The sequence below is a fragment of the Salvelinus alpinus genome, chromosome 8, assembly GCF_045679555.1.
Source record: "Salvelinus alpinus chromosome 8, SLU_Salpinus.1, whole genome shotgun sequence".
NCBI lineage: Eukaryota > Metazoa > Chordata > Actinopteri > Salmoniformes > Salmonidae > Salvelinus > Salvelinus alpinus.
The window spans coordinates 59,901,796-59,923,812 of record NC_092093.1 but is presented as its reverse complement, the minus strand read 5'-3'; the positions used below and the strand labels follow the sequence as shown (position 1 = coordinate 59,923,812).

At 41.3% G+C, this 22,017-nt stretch overlaps 1 protein-coding gene across 4 annotated transcripts; it reads right to left on the bottom strand.

Moving 5' to 3' along the window:
• Nucleotides 1–336: 336 nt before the first annotated feature.
• On the bottom strand, nucleotides 337–18,633 carry LOC139583374 (WD repeat-containing protein 48-like). 4 transcript variants are annotated; one of them, XM_071414379.1, is made up of 19 exons: nucleotides 18,546–18,633; nucleotides 12,031–12,171; nucleotides 11,512–11,590; nucleotides 9,477–9,559; nucleotides 9,042–9,171; nucleotides 6,851–6,939; nucleotides 6,248–6,370; nucleotides 5,786–6,010; nucleotides 5,181–5,255; nucleotides 4,865–4,967; nucleotides 4,161–4,258; nucleotides 3,917–4,024; nucleotides 3,710–3,806; nucleotides 3,496–3,588; nucleotides 3,130–3,235; nucleotides 2,823–2,910; nucleotides 2,380–2,456; nucleotides 2,010–2,205; nucleotides 337–1,756 (listed from the first exon to the last, which is right to left on the bottom strand). In XM_071414379.1, the coding sequence occupies exons 1-19, from the start codon at nucleotides 18,591–18,593 to the stop codon at nucleotides 1,661–1,663; spliced, it is 2,055 nt and encodes a 684-aa protein (XP_071270480.1). In that variant the 5' UTR covers nucleotides 18,594–18,633; the 3' UTR covers nucleotides 337–1,660. The 4 variants fall into 4 exon arrangements, with proteins under 4 accessions (XP_071270480.1, XP_071270482.1, XP_071270481.1 ...); XM_071414381.1 differs by having other exon boundaries at nucleotides 6,248–6,349; XM_071414380.1 differs by having other exon boundaries at nucleotides 11,512–11,587.
• Between the last annotated feature and the right edge of the window lie 3,384 nt (nucleotides 18,634–22,017).

Sequence of the window (22,017 nt, the reverse complement as noted above, 5' to 3'; positions counted from 1 at the left end):
GTATAGTTGAGCATTTACACATACTTGCAGATGTACAGACCCACAGTTGACAGAGCTCAGACCATGACAACTGCACTCCTGCTTCCAGCAGCATTTGTATTCCATGACAAATATCATATTCAACATTGCAAGTGGTAGCCTTTTGTGTACTGGAATTCGGCAATGTGATTTCTGATCTTAAGTCTCTGATCAATGCAATTCATCTTCCTCTGAAATTCAAAAGCATGTTATTCTCATTGTCATGTTGCCTAATTTATTAAGCGCTTATGCACCCACAACATATATTAAATTACAATCAGCACTTCGATAAGCGATTGTGGATACAGAGGCATATAATTCTTTAGTAGCTTTTTTTAATGTAGAGATTATTCAACAACCAAAGTTTCTTTAGGATTAAAACCAAATAAATTCTTTATTATAATACATTTGCTATAACACTGTGAAATTCACATTGTTGGAGTTTGAGAGCAGTCTTCATTTCGTTGGCATAAAAATAAACGTTTTGGGAATCCCTCCACTTTCCTCACGAATATCCCCCCATAACCTTTGTCAGTGTATAATGGATATAGGCCGATTTAGCAGCAGACTGTCATGGGTAATGCCAATGACAACCATTTAGCTTTGCTCTCAAATACAGTACAGTAGCCTATAAACATCCTGATTCAGTGGGTCCTTTAAATTGTACATACCTGTTGCTTCTTGACATTTGTGATTTTAATGATTTATTTATTTACATGAGAAAGCACCCTTTTGAAAATAATATAGGTTTTGCTAAAAAAAAGGAAATATAATGTTCCTGATGATCAGAAGTACAACTTGTGCCAAGTTGCCTATAAAATATGACAGTCTATTTACAAAAAGAAAGATAGTTTCAGTAATTTAATAACAGTGTTCGCTAAAGAGATAGTATGGGGAATGTGTACTTGTATGTGTCCATTTGGTGAGAGAAGCTTCGCACAGCAGCTTTCAATACATCAGTCAGTTGCCAAACTGAGGTAACGGAGGAATATCACACAAGCCATACAATAAACATCGTCATGTCTTTGATTGGTTTGAATGGTCGCCTGACTATCCAGAAAATGTTCCTCAATAAACCCTTTCCTAACCATGGACGAGGATGAAGGGTGGTGATGGGTGGTCGGAAACAAGCATGTTCTAGGAATGTATGGGGTGGAGACCCCAACAAAAACTAAAACATACTCATGTCACAAAGTGAACCCCCAAGCATAGTGACTTTCTCAAGCTGGTTGTCACGCCTTCTCTCTCGGAAGATGGGCATGTCAATAAAAATCTTACTTACAAAAAAGGGAGAAAAAAATTAAAAGGAGGCAAGGAAACGTCATAAAATAAAACCTAAATGACAAAGAACCTTAAAATGCCCTGGAAATGTCTTCAGTCCATTCACTGTACACAGTAACAATAGTTACCCTCCTTTCTCCTTGTGTGTTCTGGCTGATTGAAGAACAGTGATTATTGTGTGACACTCTGGCTACGGACCAAACAAATGCTTTCTGAGAGGTTATAGGCTCTAACAAGGAGTCGTTGAGCACAGGTTTGTGTTACTAACACATGGATCTGGTTGGATGAGTTTGAACAGTCCATGTTTGGTGCCAGAGGAAGGAGGTGGTGGTCAGGATAGCACAAGATGACACCGGTGACCTCACGTGGACTTCTGCCGATAGTGAAGGGTTAGGTCTCCGCCGCTCTTCCAGATAAAATGCTTGACCGTCCGCAGGTCCATGTTGGGATCCAATACCTACAGACAACGAAAAGTGGGAACATATATTAATACATTTCAGTCATTTAGCAGACGCTCTTATCCAGAGTGGACTTACAGTAAGTGTATTCATCTGAAAATAGCTAGGTGGGACAACTACATATCACAGGCATAGTAAGTACACTTTCCCTCAACAAAGTAGCTATCAGCAAAGTGAGAGCTAGAAAAGGGAGGGATTGTTTAAGATACTCTTTGAAGAGGTAGGGTTTTTGTACAGTAAGCTATACAGTACCTGATCCTGACAGAGCAGCTCAATCTTCTCCTCGGCCAGCACGGCCACGTCCTCCTCCTCCTTCTGCTGCTCGCTGGGCTTGTCGTTGTTCCCCGAGGCCCCCGTCTGAGACTCGTTGTCCAGGTTGATGATCTTCTCGTATACGTGCTCCATCACCTTCCTCACCTGGAGCATGTCGCTGGCCGACAGACGGTCCCTACGGAAGAACCACAACGTTGGAACATAACTGCAAGCTTAGAACATTGATAGGTGAGATAAATAGTTCAAGTGAAATGATACCATTAGGAAAATGTGTTTTGCAGGGAAGGATGAACAAAGAACAATAATAGGAACAGAAAAACAGATTGTCGGTTTAAAATGTTGTACTTACTTCTTTAAGGTTTTTGCACCAGAGGAAGAATGAGGCTGGAGGTAGAATGGGATTTTGTTGAATTTGGGCATATTTTTCTAAATCACAGGGAAGAATCATACATGAGAACCATATTGTATCAACACTACACAATTAGCTATAATACTGTAATGTTAGAAGATATATATACAGTACCAGTCACGGAGGTGTGTGCAAAGCTGTCATCAAGGCAATGGGTGGCTACTTTGAAGAATTTCAAATATATTTTGATTTGTTTAACACTTTTTTGGTTACTACATAATTCCGTATGTGTTATTTCATAGTTTTGAGGTCTTCACTATTATTGTACAATGTAGAAAATAGTAAAAATAAAGAAAAACCCTTGAATGAGTAGGTGTGTCCAAACTTTTGACTGGGACTGTACATGTATTATATTTATCATTAATAATAAGTCGAGAGCTCACATCCACGGTGATGTCGATGACCCACTGTGGCACGGTCTCGTTGAGCAACATGGACTCAGTTTCACCACCTGAGTCTCGACACAACAACCTGGAGAAAGAGAGGGCCGGGTGGGTGGGGTTTGCACTTCTGGGACTATTCCATTACACCGGAAAAAGCTTGATTGAGCGCCGCTTAGGTACAGTATTTCAACGAAAACCAGTACTATTTCCAACCATGTCTGACTATGACAGGGCGGTTTAGCACAGACTTCAGCAGCATGGATGGAAAATGTTCATATTTCATGTACTCTAATGCTGTGTATTTTACCTGAACAAGGTCCTTCCCCCTGCCTCTCCAAAGATGACTGGCGTGTGAGGGGGAACATGGAAGTAGCCGTTACCTTTCTGTATCCTGCTCTCATGCTCCCCGTTCACTGGACACACACACACACACACACACACACACACACCATCAGAACATACACTATCACTGAGATTTAATTCAACTCAATAATGTCAGAAGAATATCAAAGGCTGCCTGTATTATACTTTATATTATTATTATATACATATTATTACAGTAGTATGTGTAAGTGTGTTTTTCAAGTGTTAATGTCAGGTGCACAAGTACAGTGAAATGCCTTTTTTGCAAGTGCGTGTGTGTGTGTGTGTGTGTGTGTGTGTAACAGCGCACCATGGTTCATCTCGGTTTCTTCATCCATAGGGTTGACGTGTGTCCGGGGCCAATACTCCAGTAAGGCCTGCAGCAGCAGTCCACCCAGGTTCACTAGAAGAGAAGACCACTCTATACGGACGGTACTGCACATATGGGACCATATTCACTTTGTGTGGGTAAAAAGTCCACTTGATCTTGCAAGGCAGTACATTTTATTTTAAAAAGCGCTCACATTTGGGATCAGCCCCATCAGGACTGGAGAAGCCTGCATCCTTGGCCGACACCCACGCAGCAAAGCAGTCACTCTCATCCAGCGTGATGGTCAACATCTACTCAACGGAATTTGTGCATTAAAATGAAGGCAAATCACTGTCCTACCTATTGATATTACTGTCCAAAGCTTTACAATGTAAAAAAAAAAGAAACAGGATCATCTTACCCCAGTCTTAAGATCCACAGAGAACCAGTTTGGCACATACACCATTTTAAACCTCTTTTTAATCTCTTCGTCAAACTCCATCTTTCCCAGGTCTTCCCCTTTACACGCCTGAATGAGGACAAGAGGTATTCAATCAAACGATATGGCAAACGATGGAGAGATGGCAGAGAGATGAAAGATGGCAGAGAGACGAAAGATGGCAGAGAGACCCAAATGTAAAACACAGAAGGCAATGGGCACGCACCTTTAAAATATCCCAGTATGCAACGTTGTTGTTGGTATCTTTGGTTAGTATATGTCTCTTGTCGTTCAGAATGTGGCATTGAATAATGCTGGCTCCGCCTAGTGGACAGAAATACACACAACACCCATTTATGCCTAGAACGTACAGTGTACAAAACATTAAGAACACCTTCCTAATATTGAATTGCACCCCCCCGTTTGCCCTCAGAATAGCCTCAATTCGTCGGGGCATGGACTCTACAAGGTGTCAAATGCATTCCACAGGGATGCTGGCCCATGTTGACCCCAATGCTTCCCACAGTTGTGTCAAGTTGGATGATGTCCTTTGGGTTGTGGACCATTCTTGATACACACGGGAAACGGTTGAGCGTGAAAAACCCAGCAGCGTTGCAGTTCTTGCTACAAAAATGAAATATTTTGTCTTGCCCATTCACCCTCTGAATGGCAGACATAGACAATCTATGTCTCAATTGCTTCAAGGCTTAAAAGTCCTTCTTTAACCTGTCTCCTCCCCTACACTGACTGAAGTGGATTAAACAAGTCAATTAGGGATCACAGCTTTCACCTGGATTCACCGGGTCAGTCTGTCATGGAAAGAGCATGTGTTCATAATGTTTTGTACACTCAGTGTACAATATCTATCATATTCTAAATACCAGAATTTGCAATACAAAGACTGAGAGACTTACGAAGTTAAATGTTTACCTTTAACAACCTGCTCGGGCTGTGTGCAGAGAGGCGTCAGGGGAGTAGTGCAGTCGTTGTCGTAATCTCCAGATGCTCGGAAATTGTGAATGCCCTTCAGAGACTGCAATGAATCATGACAGGAAACATAAATCAGGGAGTGAACATTGCATTAAAAGTATACAGACACAAGGTTCTCTTAGAAGAGACACATAGGCTATATGGAATTCTTTGTTTCTACTGTGTTATATCCAGTATAATTCTACTTCCATGTAATATTAACATATCAATTACTCATATAAAACCCCTGTTGTTCCACTCCAGCTATGATACTTACCCATTTGTTGACGGTGGACTTGGTGGTGGAGACCCAGAGGGCCGTGGGGGGGTCAGCTGAGCGGTCCAGCTCCATCTGAACCAGGGAGACACAGAGCAGCCTTCACTTAAAGGTCCAATGCAGCCGGTTTTAGCTCAATTTCAAATCATTTCTTGGTAACAATTTAGTACCTTACTATGTTTGTTTTAAATGAAAACTGTAAAAAATAAATAAAAATAGCTTCTTAGCAAAGAGCAATTTCTTAAGCAAGAATTTTGGTGATGTCACCAGGCAGGCCAAAACTCCATCCCACCAAAACAGGCAGAAATTTCAGGTGGTATTTTCAAACATCTCTTACACTAAAAGGGCATTATCATCACTTTCACAATTGCACAGTATTATTCCAACCTCATAGTGTGTAAATATATATAAAACACAGGAAAATACACATTTTTGACTGCACTGGGCCTTTAAGGCTGAGACAAGAAAAAACATTGTATCATTATGACTGGACTGTATATGGCTCAAAATACTTCAGTCCAATAAACATCCAGGCCTAATATCTACAACTGCATTTCCCAGCATGTCCTCTGCTCAGAGTATCCCAGTAACCACACCCCTCTCACCTTGAGGACGGGGGCCTTCTCCTCACAGACGAGCATACGGAGCTCTGGGTTCCTCAAGTCGGTGCAGTAGATCTTGCGGTCGCGGCCACCAGAGTAGACATGCGTGAAGGCCTCGTTGACCTGTAGGGCCCATACGCCCTCATCGTGCACCCGGTAGGTGGCGATGCACCGCTGCTGCCCCAGCGACCACAACCGGATGGTCCCGTCTGAGCTGCCCGAGAGACACTGGGCGGGAAAAGAGAGCTGTAACATTAGGAAGGCGAAATCCCAGTTGAAAATTTCAGGTTGGAGGCTTCCCTCGCAGTTTATTCCCTGCTGATTCCAGAAATCCTCCAAATTGTATTTTTTTTCAAATGTAGTCCTTTGTTCCTATATGAAAAATAAGGCTTCCACAAAAGAGTACCAGTGGCTGACATTTTTAAAGGTGAGCGACAAGATTAGATTTTTAAGGGCCATCCTTACCTGAGTGCCATCCCTGTTTAGCAGTAATGATTTGACGTTGTCTGTGTGGCCTTTCAACTTCATCAGTTTGGCACAGGTTCGAGGATCCCAAACTCTCAGTACCTTTAAAAGGACACATTCACTCTTTATGAGGTATATGGGAAAAAAACATAGTTAATTTCGAATTGCCAAACCAAAAAATTAAAAAACATATGTTAAGGTTTTTGTTGGTGACACTCGTTCATGGTGTGTGCCACCAACAAAAACTGGCAGTAATTTAGTTAATAGACCAATGAGAAAGAGAATTCCAAACCTCTCGGCCAATAACAGCTAGTTTTCCCCTCCCCACTCAGACCACTCCCAGAAATTGCTCTTTGCTAAGAACCTATTTTTGTTTAATTTTGACCATTTTAATTGAACAATCACAGTAAGGTACTTAATTGTTACCGATAAATTATTTGATATTGAGATAAAATGGCTGCTTTGAACCTTTAAACACATCTCACTTTAGAAAATGGCAGTAAAATAAATCAGCTTCAGTTAGTTGGAAGTATTATACCAAATGTCATCACACCACTGGAAACATTAAGAATATATCAATAGAAATGTGATTTAAGAACCCACCTTTTCAGTGGACCCTGACACAATGACGGTGCCCATCTGATTCATAGCCAGACTGTAGATGGAGTCTTTGTTCCCACTCAGTGAGGAGGCTGGGAGAAGATAACAACAGCATAGTTACAACACTCAGGTCTGACTCAACAGACTTCTGGTTAGTCAGTGGCACTTAAAGACCGGTAAAGATACCCATCATTCAAATCGATGTGTACTTGAGGACATTAGCTGTGTTCGAATACCCATACTAACATACTGTATACTTAATGCGTATATAGTAGCTAGACATCTTACAACTTCATTAACAATGTCCATTGAGAACACACAACGACTATACCACTTAGCTAAGAATGACGTGAATAATCAAGTCAATAAACGTTGGGTAGTTAGATAGTATATAGTTAATATACTGGCAAGTTTGATGTATTAGTAGCCAACTACCTTTAGGTAGCTAGCTAACATAACGGTACATACAAGCAACTGCTGTAATGATATGCTGTTTGTAAGGCTAGTGTGGCTAACAAATTGTCAGCCAACTTAAGGTGTAACGTAAGTTATTTGAAAAGGCAGTACTTTATTACATTGCTCAACATTTTCTTAACATTTGTTATAATTAGTTAAAGCAATTCATTTGTATCCGCTCTCGTCGGACTTCGGCTGCATCTTCAAATCTGAAAATGTTGTGAAGACCCGCCCATTTCTGAAGAACTGCATGATGCACAGAAAGTGTGTCTACTGCTTGTATACTTCGTATTTCGCTGAAGAACTGCATGATGCACGGAAAGTGTGTCTACTGCTTGTATACTTCGTATTTCGCTGAATTTAGTACGACATCTGGAAACTTTTGGCATACTAACTATATCCATATTATGACCAATAAGCCTACTACATACTAACTATATCCATATTATGACCAATAAGCCTACTACATACTAACTATATCCATATTATGACCAATAAGCCTACTACATACTAACTATATCCATATTATGACCAATAAGCCTACTACATACTAACTATATCCATATTATGACCAATAAGCCTACTACATACTAACTATATCCATATTATGACCAATAAGCCTACTACATACTAACTATATCCATATTATGACCAATAAGCCTACTACATACTAACTATATCCATATTATGACCAATAAGCCACCTACATACTAACTATATCCATATTATGACCAATAAGCCTACTACATACTAACTATATCCATATTATGACCAATAAGCCTACTACATACTAACTATATCCATATTATGACCAATAAGCCTACTACATACTAACTATATCCATATTATGACCAATAAGCCTACTGCATACTAACTATATCCATATTATGACCAATAAGCCTACTACATACTAACTATATCCATATTATGACCAATAAGCCTACTACATACTAACTATATCCATATTATGACCAATAAGCCTACTGCATACTAACTATATCCATATTATGACCAATAAGCCTACTGCATACTAACTATATCCATATTATGACCAATAAGTCTACTGCATACTAACTATATCCATATTATGACCAATAAGCCTACTGCATACTAACTATATCCATATTATGACCAATAAGCCTACTGCATACTAACTATATCCATATTATGACCAATAAGCCTACTACATACTAACTATATCCATATTATGACCAATAAGCCTACTACATACTAACTATATCCATATTATGACCAATAAGCCTACTACATACTAACTATATCCATATTATGACCAATAAGCCTACTACATACTCACTATATCCATATTATGACCAATAAGCCTACTACATACTAACTATATCCATATTATGACCAATAAGCCTACTACATACTCAATTTACGTCACAAATAGTAGGTTAGTGAGGTTAGTATGAGCATTCGAACACAGATATCGTCTTCAACGAGCGATTCCTCCAGATATACAGTACATCTATCTATATCTGTACAGTATATTCCAAGTAGTCCAGTGAACATTTAAAATACTCAGTCCAGGGTGTGCCTATGACATGGTAGCTGAGATATGTTCATTAAGGCATGCAATAGAAAACATTTGAAAACATTTTGCAAGAGGAAAATAAAATTAGCATTTCTTATTGGAGCCCAGGTAATCCCTCCCCCGGTTAGTCCTTTTTTTCAGTTTGGTGCTGAATGAACATGATCCAGATGAGAGCATACTCACTGGTGACGGTGTTATTGGAGGCAGTCAGTGCTGTTAGTGTGTTGACGTCCCATAGGAAGATCTGTCTGTCCAGCCCAGCTGAGGCCACCAACTCCTTGTCCTTGGCATAGGCTAAGGCTTTGACATAGTCCTGTACAGACAAAACCATAGCGTTTTGATTCCAAGTCTCAGTGCTTTTAAAATTAGATTTTGGTTCCAATTAGGCTAAAGCACATATCTTGAAATGTGCATGCTAAATCTAATGCAGCTGTAGAGAAATAAAGTTGCATCGTAACTTTCGCTTTAAATATGCATTGATCTCAAACGAAGATGTGTGAACACTGAAGTTATGGGTACTTATCTCAAGATAGCATTCAGGCCTTTGTGATGACACTTGAAATGGGATAAGAGGTGTGGTATTTTGGAGCTATCAGTATACAGTATTGTATTGCTTACCTTGTGTGTTCGCAATGTGGACATGCAGAATCCCTTATGTGCATTCCAGACTTTCACTGTGGTGTCTGAGGAAGCAGATATCACTGGAATACAGAGTGAGATTATTCAGACACAGGAACAATAGGAAAAGGTAATATAATAAAAAGCGACAAGATGACAATTTATTTATAAAAATGGCTTGCAGGCTTAACTGTACCAGACTGCAAAAACATTCAAAATATATACAGGGCCTTCAGAAAGTATTCACACCACCTGGCTTTCACATTTTGTTGTGTTACAACCTGAATTTGAAATGGATGAAATTTAGATTTTGTGTCACTGATCTACACACAATACCCCATAATCTCAAAGTGGAATTATGTTCTCAGAAATTAAATAAAAATACAAGTTGGAATGTCTTGAGTCAATAAGTATTCAACCTCTATTTTGGCAAGCCTAAATAACTTTAGGATTTTTGAATGACTACCACATCGCTGTACCCCACACATAATTATGTGGGACCCTCAGTCAAGCAGTGAATTTCAAACACAGATTCAACTACACACACCAGTGAGGTTTTCCAATGCCTCGCAAAGGGCACCTATTGGTAGATGGGTATAAAAAAAAAGCAGACATTGAATATCCCTTTGATCGTGGTGAAGTTATAAATGACACTTTGGATGGTGCAAGGCCAACCACTGGGGAGCCAGACCGAGCCAATCAGAATGAGTTTATCCTCACAAAAAGGGCTTTATTTCAGACAGAAATACTCCTCAGTTAAATCAGCTGCCCGGGTGGCTGGTCTCAGACAATCCCACAGGTGAAGAAGTTAGATGTGGAGGTCCTGGGCTGGCGTGGTTACACATGGTCTGCGTTTGTGAGGCTGGTTGGACATATTGCCAAATTCTCTAAAACGATGTTGGAGGCGGCTTATGGTAGATAAACATTAAATTATCTGGCAACAGCTCTGGTGGACATTTCTGCAGTCAGCATGCCAATTGCAAGCTCCCTCAAAACTTGAGACATCTGTGGCATTGTGTTGTGTGACAAAACATTTTAGAGTTGCCTTTTATTGCCCCCAGCACAAGGTGCACCACCTGTGCAATGAGTATGAAGTTTAATCAGCTTCTTGATATGCCACACCTGGATGGATTTTCTTGGCAGGGATGTTAACAAATTTGTGCACAACATTTTTAGAGAAATAAGCTTTTTGTGCTGATGGAAAATTTGGGGGATCTTTTATTTTACTTCATGAAACATGGGACCAACACATGTTGCGTTTATATTTTGTTCATGTTATGGGTATACTTGTCATCGGCAAGGACTAGGGAGTTTCTTAGGATAAGGACTTTGCATAGGCAAAGTCCTAGAGGAAAACCTGGTTCAGTCTGCTTTCCAACAGACACTGGGAGACAAATCCACCGTTTAGCAGGACAATAACCTAAAACTCAAGGCTAAATATACACTAGAGCTGCTTACCAAGACAACATTGAATGTTCCTGAGTGGCCTAGTTACAGTTTACGTAAAATTGGCTTGAACATCTACGGCAAAACTTGAAAATGGCTGACTAGCAATGATCCACAACCAACTTGAGAGAGCTTGAAGAGTTAAATTCATAGCAACATTTGCAATGCTCTTAAGAGACTTACCCAGAAAGACAGCTGTAATCGCTACCAAAGGTGATTCTAACATGTATTGACTCAGGAGGTTGAATACTTTTAATCAAAAATATATTATAGATTTTCTTCTTCTACTTTGACAGAGTATTTTGTGTAGATCGTTAACAAAAAATGACAATTAGATCCATTTAAATCCCACTTTGTAACAAAGGAAATGTGGAAAGTCAAGGGGTGTGAATCCATTCTGTAGGCACTGTACAAGCAAATATCCATAAAACGGTTTTGCCAATTTGCATGTGATGGATATGTCCTAAAATGTAGTTGTGTTTCAGTGATCATTCTTTAATAATAAAAAATATAGGCTATCCATTCTGACGGGTAGGGCTCTGTTCTCAGAGAACTTAAAACTCTGGCTTAACAAGTCACACTGACTCACATGTCTTCCCATTGCAACAGAGGACGATGTCATTGACCCAGTCCGTGTGGTGTTCCATCGATGCAATGTACGGGTCCTGCTGCAATAAATAAGACTTATGCTGCAATATCAGTGGGTTTATGCAAGTATTCTATGACAATCAATTACAATAACAGCACAACAAAAAGCTTGGCGCTTTTCATTCGAACATTGACCATGGATATTGGTCTGTACATCTATACATCTGACATATCAGCTCTTTCTCAATTTTTCTTTACTTGACACCTCACATCTCCCCCATATTGGAGAAGAAAGTCAGAGGGGCAGGACCTTGGAGTCTCTCCTCCAATACAGCTGGGGGAGAAAAAGTGATAGGATGCAAGCAATCAACAAATTTTGACTTTATGGCTGTGGAATCTGACTTTGTGGCTGTGTTATTTAGCGGAAACTATCACAGTGTGACCTAGAGTGAAAGGGTTCAAAGGGTCAAGATAGGATGGCATCCTGCCAGATTAAGTGTGTAGGTGACGGACAGGTTACCTTGTGCTGGTTGACGCTCCATATCCTAATGATGGAGTCTCGGCCAGCTGTGAAGAGGCGGTTCAAGGCCGGGTCGAGCTGCAGGGCGTTCACCCCATTGCGGTTATACTTCTCCACCTCATCCCTAATCACATAGGATACCTGCACAGAGAATTGGATATGAGTGCAATTTGAACCACATAACAAAATGAAGATGGATTGGTATTGTTTCTGGTGAATCCTTGACATTGATTTTACTGAGTTACATTTCATATAAGGAAATGAGTCGATTTAAATAAATTCATTAGGCCCTAATCTATGGATTTCACATGACTGGGAAAACATGCATCGGTTGGTCACGGATACCTTAAAAAAGGTAGTGACGTGGATCAGAAAACCAGTCAGTATCTGGCGTGACCTCCATTAGCCTCATTGATCGGTTTGGGCCGCGACACATCTCCTTCGCATAGAGTTGATCAGGCTGATGATTGTGGCCTGTGGAATGTTGTCCCACTCCTCTTCAATGGCTGTGAGAAGTCTATGGATATCGGCGGGAATTGGAACACGCTGTCGTACACGTTGATCCAGACCATCCCAAATATGCTCAATGGGTGGCATGTCTGGCGATACATTAGAGGTCGACTGATTAATCGGCATGGCCGATTAATTAGGGCCGATTTCAAGTTTTAATAACAATCGGTAATTGCCATTTTTGGATGCCGACTATGGCAGATTACATTGCATTCCACGAGGAAACTGCATGACAGGCTGACCACCTGTTACGCGAGTGCAGCAAGGAGCCAATGTAAGTTGCTAGCTAGCATTAAACTTCTTATTAAAAAAACTATCTTCACATAATCACTAGTTAACTACACATAGTTGATGATATTACTAGGTTAACTAGCTTGTCCTGCGTTGCATATAATCAATGCGGTGCCTGTCAATTTATCATCGAATCACAGCCTACTTCGCCAAACGGGTGATGATTTAACAAATGCACAATCGTTGCACCAATGTACCTAACAATAAACATCAATGCCTTTCTTAAAATCAATACACAGAAGTATATTTTTTTAAAACCTGCATACTTAGTTAAAAGAAATTCATGTTAGAAGGCAATATTAACTAGGGAAATTGTGTCACTTCTCTTGTGTTCATTGCACAATCTCTCTGTTAGCTCTACCTTATTATCTAAGCATAACTCTTGGTGTTTTTTGTTGTCTTGCACAGTTCTCTTCATATGCACATTTACCTGACCCACGCAGAGTCAGGGTATATGCAACAGTTTGGGCCGCCTGGCTCGTTGCGAACTAATTTGCCAGAATTGTACATAATTATGACATAACATTGAAGGTTGTGCAATGTAACAGCAATATTTAGACTTAGGGTTGCCACCCGTTCGATAAAATACGGAACAGTACCGTATTTCACTGAAAGAACAAACTTTTTGTTTTTGAAATGATAGTTTACAGATTTGACCATATTAATGACCAAAGGCTCGTATTTCTGTGTGTTTACTATATTATAATTACGTCTATGATTTGATAGAGCAGTCTGACTGAGCGGTGGTAGGCAGCAGCAGGCTCGTAAGCATTCATTCAAACTTTCCTGCGTTTGCCAGCAGCTCTTAGCAATGCTTGAAGCACAGCTCTGTTTATGACTTCAAGCCTATCAACTCCTGAGATTAGACTGGCAATACTAAAGTGTCTATTAGAACATCCAATAGTCAAAGGTATATGAAATACAAATGGTATAGAGAAATAGTCGACGCATCATAATTCCTATAACTACAACCTAAAACTTCTTAACTGGGAATATTGAACAACCAGCTTTCATATATTCTGAGCAAGGAACTTAAACATTAGCTTTTTTACATGGCACATATTGCACTTTTACTTTCTTCTCCAACACTGTGTTTTTGCATTATTTAAACCAAATTGAGCATGTTTCATTATTTATTTGAGACTAAAGAGATTTTATTTATGTATTATATAAAGTTAAAATAAGTGTTCATTCAGTATTGTTGTAATTGTCATTATTACAAATATATATATTTTTTTAATTGTCCGATTAATCAGTATCGGTATTGAAAACTCATAAATCGGTCGACCTCTAGTATACATCCTTGTGACATGGGGCCGTGCATTATCATGCTGAAACATGAGGTGATGGTGGTGGATGAATGGCCAGACAAGGGGCCTCAGGATCTCGTCACGGTATCACTGTGCATTCAAATTGCCATCGATAAAATGCAATTGTGTTCGTAGCTTATGCCTGCCCATACCATAACCCCACCATGGGGCACTCTCTGCACTCTGTTCACATCAGCAAACCGCTCGCTCACACGATGCTATACACGCAGTTTGCAATCTGCCCGGTACAGTTGAAACCTGGATTAATCCGTGAAGAGCACATTTCTCCAGCGTGACAGTGGCCATCGAAGGTTACGACACTGAACTGCAGTCAGGTCAAGAACCTGGTGAGGACGACGAGCACACAGATAAGCTTCCCCGAGAACGTTTCAGAAATTCTTCAGTTGTGCATACCCAGTTTCATCAGCTGTCCGAGTGGCTGGTCTCAGACGATCGAGCAGGTGAAGAAGCCGGATGTGGACCACCCCCATATCCACATCGAAGGGACAGCAGTGGAGAAGGTGGAAAGCTTAAAGTTCCTCAGCGTACACATTACAGACAAACTGAAATGGTCCACCCACACAGACAGTGTTGTGAAGAAGGCGCAACAGCGCCTCTTCGACCTCAGGAGGCTGAAGAAATTTAGCCCGTCACCCAAAACCATGACAAATTTTACAGATCACAGCCTGGTACGGCAACTGCACCACCCTCAACCGCAAGGCTATCCAGAGGGTGGTGCGGTCTGCACAACGTATCACCGGGGGCAAACTACCTGCCCTCCATGACACCTACAGCACCTGATGTCACAGGAAGGCCAAAAAGATCATTAAGGAAACCAACCACCCGAGCAACTGCCTGTTCACACTGCTACCATCCAGAAGGAGAGGTCAGTACAGAAGCATCAAAGCTGGGACCGAGATAGAAAAACAGCTTCTATCTCAAGGCCATCAGACTGTTAAATAGCCATCACTAACTCAGAGGCTGCTGTCTACATTGAGACCCAATCACTGGACACTTTAATAAATGGATCACTAGTCACTTTAAATAATGTCACTTTAATAATGTTTACATATCTTACATTACTCATATCACATGTACAGTTGAAGTCGGAAGTTTACATACACCTTAGCCAAATACATTTAAACTGAGTTATTCACAATTGCTGACATTTAATCCTCGTAAAAATTCCCCGTCTTAAGTCAGTTAGGATCACACCTTTATTTTAAGAATGTGACATGTTAGAATAATAGATAATTTATTTCAGCTTTTATTTCTTTCATCACATTCCCAGTGGGTCAAAACTTTACATACTCAATTAGTATTTGGTAGCATTGCCTATATATTGTTTAACGGGTCAAACGTTTTCGTGGAGCCTTCCACAACCTTCCCACATTAAGTGGGTTAATTTTGGCACATTCTTCCTGACAGAGCTGGTGTAACTGAGTCAGGTTTGTAGGCCTCCTTGCACGCAGACACTTTTTCAGTTCTGCCCCCACATTTTCTATAGGATTGAGGTCAGGACTTTGTGATGGCCACTCCAATACCTTGACTTTGCTGTCCTTAAGCCATTTTGCCACAACTTTGGCAGTATGCTTCGGGTCATTGCGACAAAGACCCATTTGCGACAAAGTTTTAACTTCCTGACTGATGTTGCTTCAATGTATCCACATCATTTTCCTTTCTCGTGATAACATCTAATTTGTGAAGTGCACCAGTCCCTCCTGCAGCAAAGCACCCCCACAACATGATGCTGCCACCCATGTGCTTCACGGTTGGGATGGTGTTCTTCAGCTTGCAAGCATCCCCCTTTTTCCTCCAAACATAACAATGGTCATTATGGCCAAACAGTTCTATTTTTGTTTCATCAGACCAGAGGACATTTCTCCAAAAAGTACAATCTTTGTCCCCATGTGCAGTTGCAAACCGTAGTCTGGCTTTTTTAATGGCGGTTTTGGAGCAGTGGCTTCTTCCTTGCTAAGCGGCCTTTCAGGTTATGTCAATATAGGACTCGTTTCACTGTGGATATAGATACTTTTGTACCCGTTTCCTCCAGCATCTTCACAATGTCCTTTGCTGTTGTTCTGGGACTGATTTGCACTTTTCACAACAAAGTACGTTCATCTCTAGGAGACAGAATGCGTCTCCTTCCTGAGTGCTATGATGGCTGCGTGGTCCCATGGTGTTAATACTTGCGTACTATTGTTTGTTCAGATGAATGTGGTACCTTCAGGCGTTTGGAAATTGCTCTCAAGGATGAACCAGACTTGTGAAGGCCTTGAAACACATCCACAGGTACACCTCCAATGGACTCAAATTATGTCAATTAGCCTATCAGAAGCTTCTAAAGCCATGACGTCATTTTCTGGAATTTTCCAAGCTGTTTAAAGGCACAGTCAACTTAGTGTATGTAAACTTCTGACCCACTGGAATTGTGATACGGTGAATTATAAGTGAAATAATCTGTCTGTAAACAATTGTTGGAAAAATTATTTGTGTAATGCACAAAGTAGATGTCCTAACCGACTTGCCAAAACTATAGTTTGTTAACAAGACATTTGTGGAGTGGTGGAAAAACAAGTTTTATTGACTGCAACCTAAGTGTATGTAAACTTCCGACTTCAACTGTATATACTGTATTTTATACCATCTACTGCACCTTGCCTATGCCGCTCACCCATCGCTCATCCATATACTTATATGTACATATTCTCATTCACCCCTTTAGATTTGTGTGTATTAGGTAGTTGTTGGGGAATTGTTAGATATTACTGCACTGTTGGAACGAGAAGCACAAGCATTTCGCTACACTCGCATTAACATCTGCTAACCATGTGTATGTGACCAATACAATTTGATTTGGAGGTCCTGGGCTGGCGTGGTTACACATGGTCTGCAGTTGAGGCCAGTTGGACATACTGCAAACTCTCTAAAACAATGTTGGAGGTGGCTTACGGTAGATAAATGAACATTCAATTATCTGGCAACTGCTCTGTTTGACATTCCTGCAGTCAGCATGCCAATTGCACACTCCCTCAGAACTTGAGACATCTGTGGCATTGTGTTGTGACAAAACTGCACATTTTAGAGTGGCCTTTTATGGTCTCCAGCACAAGGTGCACCTGAGAAATGATCATGCTGTTTAATCAGCTTCTTGATCTGCCACACCTGTCATGTGGATGGATTATCTTGGCAAAGGAGAAATGCTCACTAACACGGAAACTAATCCGTGTTAAAACTGAAACTAATCAAGTGTCATAAATGGCTTGTAAACACTGGTAATGTATTGGACTGGTGAGTTTTTCAGGATAGAAAATGAATAGACACAATCCTAGAGGAAAACCTGGTTCAGTCTGGTTTTCAGACACTGGGAGTTAAATTCACCTTTCAGCTGGACAATAACCTAAAACAAAGCCAAATATACACTGAAGTTGCTTACCAAGACAACATTGAATGTTCCTGAGTTGCCTAGCTACAGTTTTGACATAAATCAACTTGACAAAGCAACCAACTTGACAGAGCTCGAAGAGTAAAAAAAAAAAATAACGGGCAAATATTGTACAATCCAGGTGTGTAAAACTCTTAAAGACTTACCCAGAAAGACTCACAGCTGTAATCACTGCCAAAGGTGATTCTAACATGTATTGACTCAGGGGGTTGAATACTTATGTAATATATATATATATATATATATATTTCATTAATATTTTTTTTAATACCATTTTTCTTACACTGACAATATAATATTTTGTGTAGATCCTTAAAATGAAGACAACTAAACCCATTTTCATCCCAATTTGTAATAACAAAATAAGTTTAACGTCAATGGGTGTGAATACTTTGAATGTACATACAAACTAACATTATTGAATGGATACAGAGTAAATCATATTGCATCAGAGGACAAGGACACTAACTTGTTGAACATCATTGAACACACTGCATGCCATCATTCGTAAACTGGTTGCATACCACATTGCTAGCTAGCTAAAGGGGATGTGATTTCTAGCTAACCAGCTAGCTCGTGATGTGAGGGTGGGCGCGGGGGAAATCTTCAATGTCTCTAGTTAGCTGAAATATCAACCCCGCACGTTCACGTGCAAATCCCTTGACAACCCATTAAACACGAGACACGGTCTCGGTCAACCGAATTGAGCAATTTTCAGCGGCCAGCAGAATTTATTGAGTAGCAGCAAGCTAAACTAGCTAGCTCTCTGCTAGTAATGCCAGAGCCGAGGGAGGAGTGACCGGCGGCACTTGCCCGCCACACGTTGAGGGTTCGAAGACATCGATGGATGAGCAGGCAAAAGATACATTTCCGCGGATAAGTATCGTGTATGAAAGCAAATTGAAAAATCTTTACTCTGCACGCAACTGCATGACAAGATAGATACATTAGTGATTTACCTGGACTTTTCTCCGCCCAGCAGCATTCTGCCTGTGATGAGTCGCCATCTTACATGATGACAGCTTGACGTCACTTCCAGAAGGCGGTTGTCCCTAGTTACCACAGCCACAAAGTCATAAACCCCGCCCATTTCTAAAATGTTCACCTTTCAAGATCAAATTTCAGTTTGAAGTGGTATTTTAGTCATACATACAGGATACGCACAATCAGGGTTGGGGAGTAACGGTAACTGTAATCCGTTACGTTACCAGCAAAACTATTGTAATCAGATTACATATACCTTTGAAAAACTAGATGATTTACTTCGAGGATTATTTTTAAATTCAGAAAGGATGTTTGTGAGAAAAAAAATATTTGACACTTCTCTGTTTTCTCTATGACATTCAAATCAGCATTGAAAAAAAGCGCACATTGTTCCAATTGAGCGTGTCTGATCACAAGTCAGAGACCACTATGATTAAACACCAAATGTAATTGATGGATCGCGGGAAAAGAGCAGGAATACCTGTGGCAAGAAGGTTTGCTGTGTCTGTCAGCGTAGTGTCCAGAGCATGGAGGCGCTACCAGGAGACAGGCCAGTACATCAGGAGACGTGGAGGAGGCCGTAGGAGGGCAACAACCCAGCAGCAGGACCGCTACCTCCGCCTTTGTGCAAGGAGGAGCAGGAGGAGCACTGCCAGAGCCCTGCAAAATGACCTCCAGCAGGCCACAAATGTGCATGTGTCTGCTCAAACGGTCAGAAACAGACTCCATGAGGGTGGTATGAGGGCCCGACGTCCACAGGTGGGGGTTGTGCTTACAGCCCAACACCGTGCAGGACGTTTGGCATTTGCCAGAGAACACCAAGATTGGCAAATTCGCCACTGGCGCCCTGTGCTCTTCACAGATGAATGCAGGTTCACACTGAGCACATGTGACAGACGTGACAGAGTCTGGAGACGCCGTGGAGAACGTTCTGCTGCCTGCAACATCCTCCAGCATGACCGGTTTGGCGGTGGGTCAGTCATGGTGTGGGGTGGAATTTCTTTGGGGGGCCGCACAGCCCTCCATGTGCTCGCCAGAGGTAGCCTGACTGCCATTAGGTACCGAGATGAGATCCTCAGACCCCTTGTGAGACCATATGCTGGTGCGGTTGGCCCTGGGTTCCTCCTAATGCAAGACAATGCTAGACCTCATGTGGCTGGAGTGTGTCAGCAGTTCCTGCAAGAGGAAGGCATTGATGCTATGGACTGGCCCGCCCGTTCCCCAGACCTGAATCCAATTGAGCACATCTGGGACATCATGTCTCGCTCCATCCACCAACGCCACGTTGCACCACAGACTGTCCAGGAGTTGGCGGATGCTTTAGTCCAGGTCTGGGAGGAGATCCCTCAGGAGACCATCCGCCACCTCATCAGGAGCATGCCCAGGCATTGTAGGGAGGTCATACAGGCACGTGGAGGCCACACACACTGAGCCTCATTTTGACTTGTTTTAAGGACATTACATCAAAGTTGGATCAGCCTGTAGTGTGGTTTTCCACTTTAATTTTGAGTGTGACTCCAAATCCAGACCTCCATGGGTTGATAAATTTGATTTCCATTGATAATTTTTGTGTGATTTTGTTGTCAGCACATTCAACTATGTAAAGAAAAAAGTATTTAATAAGAATATTTCATTCATTCAGATCTAGGATGTGTTATTTTAGTGTTCCCTTTATTTTTTTGAGCAGTGTATATAAAACATTTTATTGGTCACATACACGTGATTAGCAGATGTTATTGCGGGTGTAATGAAATGCTTGTGCTTCTAGCTCCGACAGTGCAGTAATATCTAACAAGTAATATCTAACAAATTACACAACATATACCCAATACACACAAATCTAAGTAGTAATGATTTAAGACTATATACAGTGGGGAGAACAAGTATTTGATACACTGCCGATTTTGCAGGTTTTCCTACTTACAAAGCATGTAGAGGTCTGTAATTTTTATCACAGGTACACTTCAACTGTGAGAGACGGAATCTAAAACAAAAATCCAGAAAATCACATTGTATGATTTTTAAGTAATTAATTTGCATTTTATTGCATGACATAAGTATTTGATACATCAGAAAAGCAGAACTTAATATTTGGTACAGAAACCTTTGTTTGCAATTACAGAGATCATACGTTTCCTGTAGTTCTTGACCAGGTTTGCACACACTGCAGCAGGGATTTTGGCCCACTCCTCCATACAGACCTTCTCCAGATCCTTCAGGTTTCGGGCTGTCGCTGGGCAATACGGACTTTCAGCTCCCTCCAAAGATTTTCTATTGGGTTCAGGTCTGGAGACTGGCTAGGCCACTCCAGGACCTTGAGATGCTTCTTACGGAGCCACTCCTTAGTTGCCCTGGCTGTGTGTTTCGGGTCGTTGTCATGCTGGAAGACCCAGCCACGACCTATCTTCAATGCTCTTACTGAGGGAAGGAGGTTGTTGGCCAAGATCTCGCGATGCATGGCCCCATCCATCCTCCCCTCAATACGGTGCAGTCGTCCTGTCCCCTTTGCAGAAAAGCATCCCCAAAGAATGATGTTTCCACCTCCAAGCTTCACGGTTAGGATCGTGTTCTTGGGGTTGTACTAATCCTTCTTCTTCCTCCAAACACGGCGAGTGGAGTTTAGACCAAAAAGCTCTATTTTTGTCTCATCAGACCACATGACCTTCTCCAATTCCTCCTCTGGATCATCCAGATGGTCATTGGCAAACTTCAGACGGGCCTGGACATGCGCTGGCTTGAGCAGGGGGACCTTGCGTGCGCTGCAGGATTTTAATCCATGACGGCGTAGTGTGTTACTAATGGTTTTCTTTGAGACTGTGGTCCCAGCTCTCTTCAGGTCATTGACCAGGTCCTGCCGTGTAGTTCTGGGCTGATCCCTCACCTTCCTCATGATCATTGATGCCCCACGAGGTGAGATCTTGCATGGAGCCCCAGACCGAGGGTGATTGACCGTCATCTTGAACTTCTTCCATTTTCTAATAATTGCGCCAACAGTTGTTGCCTTCTCACCAAGCTGCTTACCTATTGTCCTGTAGCCCATCCCAGCCTTGTGCAGGTCTACAATTTTATCCCTGATGTCCTTACACAGCTCTCTGGTCTTGGCCATTGTGGAGAGGTTGGAGTCTGTTTGATTGAGTGGGTGGACAGGTGTCTTTTATACAGGTAACGAGTTCAAACAGGTGCAGTTAATACAGGTAATGAGTGGAGAACAGGAGGGCTTCTTAAAGAAAAACTAACAGGTCTGTGAGAGCCGGAATTCTTACTGGTTGGTAGGTGATCAAATACTTATGTCATGCAATAAAATGCGAATTAATTACTTAAAAATCATACAATGTGATTTTCTGGATTTTTGTTTTAAATTCCATCTCTCACAGTTGAAGTGTACCTATGATAAAAATTACAGACCTCTACATGCTTTGTAAGTAGGAAAACCTGCAAAATCGGCAG

What these genes read in the sequence shown, in the direction of transcription:
- LOC139583374 (XM_071414379.1), bottom strand. Translation starts at nt 18,593, where the DNA reads ATGGCGACTCATCACAGGCAGAATGCTGCTGGGCGGAGAAAAGTCCAG. An exon ending in AGTCCACCGTCAACAAATGG is followed by an intron (nt 4,968 to 5,180) that starts GTAAGTATCATA and finishes GATTCATTGCAG; the next exon opens with TCTCTGAAGGGCATTCACAA. An exon ending in GGGGGAAGGACCTTGTTCAG is followed by an intron (nt 2,911 to 3,129) that starts GTAAAATACACA and finishes CTCTTTCTCCAG; the next exon opens with GTTGTTGTGTCGAGACTCAG.